Below are 8,952 nucleotides of genomic sequence, written 5' to 3' on the forward strand. Positions count from 1 at the left end.
AATTCCTTATCTTTGAAAATTATTATACCTTTGCTTCATTTTGTCTACTCCAAAATACAGAATAATATCTTTAAAAAGAGAATAAAAGGAGCTTATAAATTTGAATTTGCTATGTGGCTCTCACATCAAAAATCATCTGCACTTTTTTTCCTACTACAGTAAGCATTGAATAAAATATTCAAACTCAGTTCCAGTGAGAATAATATAAACTATTTTTACTATAATATTAGTATCAATAATATTTACTACACTAAGATTTGTGGTTGATTTCCTAATCTCTTAGGAATAAAATATCTTCAGCTTTAAAATTACTTCAAATTGACTGAAATACCAACTCTACAGCAACATGAAATTGTAAAGCAACTGCAAAACTTGAGGTAGCATGACTATATCCCTTTCAATTAATATTTAACATAACTAAACTTAGAGAAACTGCAAAGTTTCATCGTGGCTTTTCTAAATGTCACAACTCAAAATACAAATCAACATTCAAAGTAACAATTAAAATCACAAAACCAACATAACCTTTTAAACAAAAGGTAGTTCAACCAAACTATCACAAAGAGTTCAGATTTCTACATTTTAATTAGTTGAAAAATTACTCAATTATTTAGACTTTTTAAAATTTGTGTTACCTATCAGGAATGCATCTACTGTTTTCATTTTCTACCTGCGCCACATTGATCTTAAGTTTCACACTTCTGCATCTTTCAACCATTAGAGATCAACCATCAAATTACTTCAACAAGTAGAAATAGCAACACCGCTCCCAAACAACAATTTCTGCATTGCTAGACACTTATCTAGTTGGTAGATTTATACCATTGTTCATTCTTAGTTCCTTAAATGTAAAAAATATCCACAGAATGGTGGCATACCTCTAAATTAGTTTAAATATGGTACAAAGTTATTTTTAGTTAGGTTCAAGTTTTAAAAAGGCACTAATCATTCTTCTCAAAGGCTAATCTACTCAAGTTCCTCCCCTATTAAAAAAATTAAAAGCTTAATTTATCTCTTTTGAAAAGAAGAGATGTTATTTATGTAATGCTCAAGCACAAGGATATTAGAATAATGGACCTAACATCAAATCAGGGTCTGGATCATACCTTTTGCTAATAAAAATAAATTTGACATTTATTCTAATGATGGTCCTTTCAAACACTAGCAAGATTAATTGTCATTTGTGTGCACTTTCAAAGCAATTCTAATTTTTAAAAAATACTCAGCTTTTACTATGCAAAATAAAAAGGAAGAAAACTCCCATAAATTATAAACTGGTTCTTATTCATGAAAAAAAAAATACAAGAAACATTCATGTAATATTTATCTGTCTATTCTCTCCTTGCATGCTAGAAAGATGCAAAGACAAACACTTCCAACTATTCAGACAGATCATTCCACGGTTGTAACTTTCATCATAGTTCTCAAAGCAGTACGGTGAGGTCAGCTCACAAATAGCTTAAGTAGCAAAACTAGAAATTGGTGGTAGTAGTATCAGGCTACATAACAACCTCTCCAAAGAATATGAAGTAAGAGAACTAAAATGTGCTGGCAAGATGCCAAGAGACTGGATGGACTATAGCTTTGAGCAACAATGAATATGCAGAGCTTATAGTATATAGCAATTCATCATCCATTACCCTGTAGTTTGATTTTCCTTGTTCTAAACCAGAAATAACCATATATAAGAAGTATGTAACACTACCAATTTTCTCCATACTTATGACTAGAAAGGCATCTGGGTTTGCAATGACTTGGTAAACTGAATGCATACCCTAAAAAGAAAAATCTGACTGCTACCCTGTGTGATGAAGAAAATAAAATAGATACAATTATATTGATATTAGTCTACATAGAATAGACTTTATTCTCCAAAGATTATATCAGTGTAATTCTAAAGGCTTGGGTTTTTCTATATTGTCAATTCTGATTATCTCTGCAACTGGCTGGCATCTAGAATTAAGTCAACCTTCTCAGTAGAGAAGATTAATAAAGAATTAATCCTGTCAGATCAAAGGACATATCTTTGGTCAGAAACAATTCTTTTGACCTTAGTCAAAATATATGTTCCTTTTATAATTTCATCTTTATTGAGTCATAAGTTAAAGCAGCAAAATACACTCCAATTCTTAAGTCTCTGACACTTTCTACACATTTTCTAAAGAACCAAAAGAATGCAGTTATTTTAGGGAAGAGAATCATATTTAATTCAAATCAACACACATTTAACACCTATTTTGTGCCAGACATTATGCTGAGAACTGAGGAAACAAAAGATAAATATGTACATGGTCTCACAGAGCTGACAATCTAGTTAGGGAGGCTGGACAATTTCAAACTCAATCAACTTTTGCTCCCCCGCCTGATCCTTAACCCCCACCCATGTGCTCTACTAGCTATAGGAACAAAAGCCCTGCTATCACCCAGAAAAGTGTGAATAAGTCTGCCAGAGAAAATGTAAAAGTCTTCAGAGAAGATGAGCTGTGTCTTGAAGGATGCGAATTTCATAAGGGAAAGTGGGATGCTGCAGGCCAAGACGGACAAAATGAGCGAAATCAAGAAAGCACAGGGGGAGGATATAGCTCAGTGGTAGAGTGCATGCTGAGCATGCACGAGGTCCTGGGTTCAATCCCAGGAAGGAAGGAAAAAAGCATGGCATGTGTGAGGAAGCCCACTGTGGCAAGGGTAGGGATAACAATTTGGGGTACATGTGCTACTACTCTTCTACTCTCACTCCAAAACAGACTTCTCTAATCAAATTAAAGCATGTTTAAGCCTGCATGAGACTCAAACTCCTTCTCAATCAATGGAAGGAGGTAAGTCAATGAGATGAAATTTATATGCTATTCTGAGTCTGGGAAAAGAAACTAGCGGAATTCAAGGCTAGAAGGATAAATTAAGGTCAGATTATGAATAATCATGAAGGTTAGGCTAACAAGTTTAGATTTTACCCCATGAGCAAAGAGGATGAACAAGGATTTTACGAAGAATAATGACATGATCAATTCTGGCAGATGTGTGAAGAAAACATCTGGACGAACAGAATAAAGGCAGAAAGAACAGTTAAGAAAGCTATTGCCATACTCCACGCAAGACACAACGAGGCCTGAATTTCAATGATGACAGAAATCTACTGCAGGTTATAAAACAAAAAAGCAGTGGTTTGAATTTCATTAATTGTTGGTTTTAAAACAACAGTTTGAGAAAAATTAGTATTCTAATTAGAATTCCCAAATAATACTCAAAAAGGAAAAGAAAAGACAAATTAAGGTAAAGACTAGCGTTAAAGAAGTGAATCACAATGATACGCAAGATTACTCAAGACTATAAATTCAGAAATAGATATTTCAGGTTTAGCATCAAGAAAGAGAACATCCTCATGACTAGACTAATACTCAGCAAGTCTTTTCTTCCTGAGGGCACTAATATGCTAGCCAAACAACAAACACTATTTACCTTACATGCCCCTTCAAATGCAGGGTCAAATTCACACTGCCAGAGAGGCACAGAAAGCAAAGGTCAAAGGTTAAATTTAAAACCAAAGTTTGAAACCACATAGGTATTCCATTTTATCTAAACATTTAAAACAACACATTTCTTTTTAGAAACAAAATTGATATGAAATAAATCTTCCAGAAACACTACTGTTCTACCATTAACCAATTCAAATACTAGCCTCTCAACTCTAAAATTCTTTGTGTGGAATATGTAGCACTTTAGGCAGTATGCAAAGAAAAGCAACTTTCCTATCATTTCTGCAGAATGTTTAATAAGTGAAATTATTCTAATTAAAAATTAAAACTTCACTGTAGATCAAAAGGCCAAAGACAGTCAGTTTTCCTATTTTGGAAAAAGAGATTCTTTAGCTGTTGCAAACAAAGGCATGTAATGATGTGAAATCCAAGAGCAACATATTGACAAGCATGACAGAAAAGCTAGCATTACTGTTTTAAAACTAAAGGATATTCACATTAAGGATAAATTATCCTATAGTGAATGCCAACAATATACTTCATACTACATAGACACACATTCAAGGATTCTACATTGTTATCTTCCCAACTCTTTTCTGTCCTAGTAACAAACTCTCAAATTGAGATTCTTTTCCTTTTAAAACAAGCTAAGATGAAAAATACAAACTCCAGAGATAAAAGTTATTTGTGGTATACTGTTTATTCTGAGGAAGCAAATCAGATGAACAGTTTATTATAATCTATCTCTTTTCCAGAAAGATATAGATTAGCTAGTCATGAGCAGGGTCTATTTCTCATGATGTCATTCCAAAGTCATTACTAAATGTTACACATGTTATGCTTCCTTCAAATCAATCACAAAACAAGTCATCCTAAGACTGAGGTCAAATTCCTTTCCAACTAAAAGATCTCCAAACTTAAGTAATGGTCCACTTACTAAGTAATATTCAAAGACCAAATTCCAGAAAACCCCTCCTCCTGTACTTCCCCACTTAAAGAAAAGAAAAAAAAAATCAGTCTCCTTTTAGCTCACTGTAATGGAATGTGACCTGTAGTTAAGGGCTTTTCCATTCGTATTTACTACTTAGAGAACATGAAGCAGATCTATTCTCATAAGGGTAATAAAGTTTTTAAAAGAAAATAAGTGAAATGTAGGCAGTTAATCACATAACAATAATTAGAATAAACAAAAGGTAAATTGGTTTACTAGATTTCTCATGTACAACAGAATGTGCATTTAAACTGAATCTTTATTTTTATTTTACAACACTGGTCAGACATCTAAAAGATTTATGATTTGTATGGCTACTAAAAATTAGATAGGGAAGGGGAGGCTAAAATTACAAGCTACTTAAATAAATCTTCATACCTAAAACTATGTGTGTATACTATAAACACCTTTTCATAACAAATCATATTTTTACCATTGAAGTTACACACTTACATACCTAATTGTAGAAAGAACAGGGAAATAAATATTTAAGATAAGTACTTCAAAGTTTAACATTAAACACATCTATGTGAAGTTCAGTTTCTCTTAAAAAAAAAGAAGATATTTGACCAGATGATCTTTAAAGCTACTATGATACTTTAACCCAAGTTTTAAAGTGAACAAATTCTATTATTTAATTCAGACAAACCTCTTTCGAGATAACCCCCTTAAAGATATATTTTACTTACATTCTTCCCACACCTTCATACATGTTAGTCTCATCTACCAAAGTCATAATCTCTGTATCTGTAAGATGTGCGTGCTTTTTCGTTCTGTTTAGCTGTTCAATCTGTATGTCTGCAAGCTTCACCTTTTGCTGAGTGTCAATAACTTTGGCTTGAAGTTCTGTGAAGGCCTAATAAAAAAACAAGTTCTTGATTTAGTAGATGAAACATTTTAGTCAAATCTACATATATTAAAATAAAGCATGCAAACCAGAGACAAAGCTGTGAAAGGTACCACAGCAAACATTAATAAAAGTCAACATAATTGTAAACTATCAAGCCACTATGCTAAATACATTTGACCCTTGAACAATTCGAGGATTGGGGTACTGACCCTCCATGCAGTTGAAAATCCAAGTATAATTTATAGTTGGCCTTCATATAGCAGTTCCTCTGTATTCTCGGTTCTACATATGTGCATTCAACCAACCACACAATGTGTAGTACTCCAGTATTTATTGTTTTTTAAAATCTGCACATAAATGGATCCATGCAGTTCAAATCTGTATTGTTCAAGGATCAACTGTACTGAATTTACCTAGTCCTCAGAAGACGGAATCTACTTGAAGAAGCAGAACAAAGGCAATTTAAATAACCGTATCATGTAGCAGGAATCCAAGGAGTAATAAAAGCACTAATTACAATAGTTAGAGGATGAAACCCAGAAATCCAAAGCAAGAACCATGAATGTTACAATTCACTACACTTGTATTACACAATTAGGTTTCAAAGTACTCTCCTATATTTGTTTGAAATATTAACATGTGAATATTAATATGAGAACACTGACATAATAATAAATATCTCATTTACTCTTTTCATTAATCTTGAGTTAGGGATGGTGGTTTCATCACTATAGTTTACAAATTAGGTAACTAAATATGTTAAAGAGATATAAATGACCAGCACTGGGTTTAACAACTATTAGCTGGAAAACAAATACTTAAATCCATTTCTTCCAACCTCTAGTTTAGAAATCTTTCTATTCTACTGTCTACAGCAATATTCAGAAAATGAATATTTTAAAAGAAAGACAAAAACAATTCAAAGCACTGGTAGAACTGCATTCATGATTTTCATACCCATGTAACAAGCCAAATTTGACCCTTAACTCTTGGATACTCTTGTTTAAGTGCCTAGAATGGCTTTCACCTGCTGTCAAATTAATGCCTTAACATTTCTAACTGCAATAAATAGCAAAAGCTACTACCTAACTTTTATTCTGACTGTTCTCACCTACTAGTAATGTTTCAAAAGATTTACTTTGGGGAAGGAGAGGTACCTAAAATTTCCTACTAATCTCCACCCCTCCAAAAAGACCTTATAAAGAAATTAGAAGACCTTTAAATAAGTTTTTTTAACTTAACTTCATTGGTTGTCAAAACTACCCAATTTCTCTCTAATCATCTTCTTAATTTGCATTCATTGGCCACAGGTTTCCTAGCAGCAAATTCAAATAATACTGAGTTAAGTTCATTCACAGCTGTACTCTATTAGCTCCTTTACTAAATCCTGACTTAAATTTGAACTTTTAACAGGAAAAAAAGTGTAAACTCTTAGAATGTTTTAAGCAGTCTTAAAATGAATTTTATTTTTTATGTAAAGTACAAAATAAAATTACATACAAAACAAAATTACCTGACTGCTCTGTACAACTTGCTAAGGTAACTAGTAGTCTGTCAAAGCTGAGATACTACAGCATTGTAGACCACATAAAGACTAAGTGCACAAGTTTCAAAACAAGAACAACAAAAAGCAAAACACATATAATTCCTCAGAGCAATAATAAACAGCTTCATTTATTATGCAAAACAGTTTCAGCTGTCCTACTTCTTACGCAAAGGTTGACCAGGAGACAGTCTTAAGTAAAATTTGCTCTTCTAAAGAACTTAAACTAATGATCAAAAGATGGGGAGTAAGGCAGGTAATACTGGACTAGTCCCAATCTTGGACTGAGTCTTTTCTGGAACTGTTTCCTTCTCTAGAAAAGTATAGGTTTAAAGTAGATGAAGTCTAGAATCCTTTCCAATCCTCATCCCCTTTCCCTAGGAAAAAAAAAAAAAAAAGGTTATGCTTTTGGGTTGGTGGTAGAATCCTGATAACTCTTAAGAGGCGAAAACATTTCGGAGTAACGACACATATATATAGGCAAATGTATGAAGAGAGAAACCCAATTCTTCTGATATCGACTTTATTTGTAAAAACTGAACTTGTTTTTGACAAGCCCCTCAAAAAATAAAAAAAAAAAGCGGGGGGGAGGGGGCGGCGAGGACAACCAAAGCTCTGAGATGAATACTACTACAAGAAAATCTGGCTCTGACCCGTATGCAGCGACCTTACAATGTACGAGATTGAATAAGCGGCCTAAAAACACAGATTTGATTTGGAGTTGTTCAAAGCAAGTTAGGATGCAAAATTACAGCTGCCTCAACTCGGGGAAGCCGTCCGAAGGGGCTCCTATTTGAAACGCTCACTTCAGGCCTTACTATGAAGCTGAAGACACCAAGCGCAACGAATCTCTGTAGAGCTCGGAACGAGGGAACCGAACAGCTCTCCGCCCGTCACACTTCACCAGGCCCAGCAAAACGAGTTCTTACCCAGCAAAAGGCCGCTCGCCCCCGACTCCAGCCTAGGGAGACCTGGTCTCGTCTTAGGACTCTGGTGAATAATTCCCCATTTCCCAAGGGCTCTTTTCCTTCCTCAGGACTCGAGCCTCACTCGATATTCTTGTCCACAGTCCCCTTAGCTTCCAAAAAGAAGTTCCTGCCTGATCAAAATCCTCTTTTACCTTCTTCAACTCCAGATCCACGGGGGCCGCCATCTTGACTCACTCTCTACGCCTGCGCAGTAGGAGAAAGCCGGAAAGAGGGTGGGGGAAGGGCTCGCCTTGGCGGTTTTATCGTTTTCCCCCTTCCTTCTGCGCCTGCGCATGAGTCCGCCTGCTGGGTTTTCCACCTCTCCAACGCTAGTAAACCCCTGAAATACCCGGGGTTCGGATTCAGAGTCTCTGTTACCCACGTGACCTATCAAACCTGGCCTTTTTCTCCACATCCTTCTAGACACAGCACAACGCTCAGATTTCGTGTACGGTTTTAAGCAGTTTGATAAATAGCCTAGTTTACGCAGCTAAATTGCGATGTGTTGTATCTCAATTTGCTGGGTAAAAGCTGGTTGTGCTGCTTAATTGAGATCAGGTGAAAACCTCTTCAATCATTCAGGCCTTCAGCAAGTCCCTGTGCTGTAACAGAGGAGGAGGAATCAGTCTGAGCCTAAGGCAAGCCAGTATGGAGAATATCAGAAGGCTTAGCTGCAGTGTTCTGCCCAAGAACTTATTTCTGCGGAGCACTCCTGGAAGACCTAGACACAGTGGTTCTCAGTAGAGGCCAAATTAGTTTGTTTAAATTAAAAAACAAAAACACATTCTCTAGTCCTCATCCCAAACTTAATTACTTAGAATCTTTGAGATCAGGAGCCCAGAAATTTGCACTTCTGTGAACTCCCTTTATGACTTGGTGCAAGTGATCTGCAGCCCACATTTTGAGAATCTACTGTGAAATACCTGGCATTTGAACCAGGATGGCTAGAAATAGAAGAAATGGATGTTTTACCTATTCTAAAAACCCGTGAGAGAGAGGAAAGGGCAGGGAATTTGGAACCAATTAGCTCTATATTCAAGGTTTGGTCTACCTTGGGCCTAGGTATCTGGTTCCATTTACTAGCTGTGTAGCAATAGTTTGTCTCCTCATTTAATATGAGAATAACA

At 35.3% G+C, this 8,952-nt stretch overlaps 1 protein-coding gene across 1 annotated transcript in view; it reads right to left on the reverse strand.

The window, feature by feature from the left end:
- PFDN1 (prefoldin subunit 1) overlaps positions 1–8,128 on the reverse strand; it is a 59,540-nt gene extending 51,412 nt beyond the window's left edge. Inside the window, exons 1-2 of the mRNA XM_010971737.3 lie at positions 7,978–8,128; positions 5,154–5,320 (exon numbers count right to left, since the gene is read on the reverse strand). Of these exons, the coding sequence (XP_010970039.1) occupies positions 5,154–5,320; positions 7,978–8,010 (200 nt within the window). The 5' untranslated portion in view covers positions 8,011–8,128. The remainder of the gene's footprint in view (positions 1–5,153; positions 5,321–7,977) is intronic.
- Positions 8,129–8,952: the final 824 nt, after the last annotated feature.

This window comes from Camelus bactrianus, chromosome 3 (assembly GCF_048773025.1).
Source record: "Camelus bactrianus isolate YW-2024 breed Bactrian camel chromosome 3, ASM4877302v1, whole genome shotgun sequence".
Lineage (NCBI taxonomy): Eukaryota > Metazoa > Chordata > Mammalia > Artiodactyla > Camelidae > Camelus > Camelus bactrianus.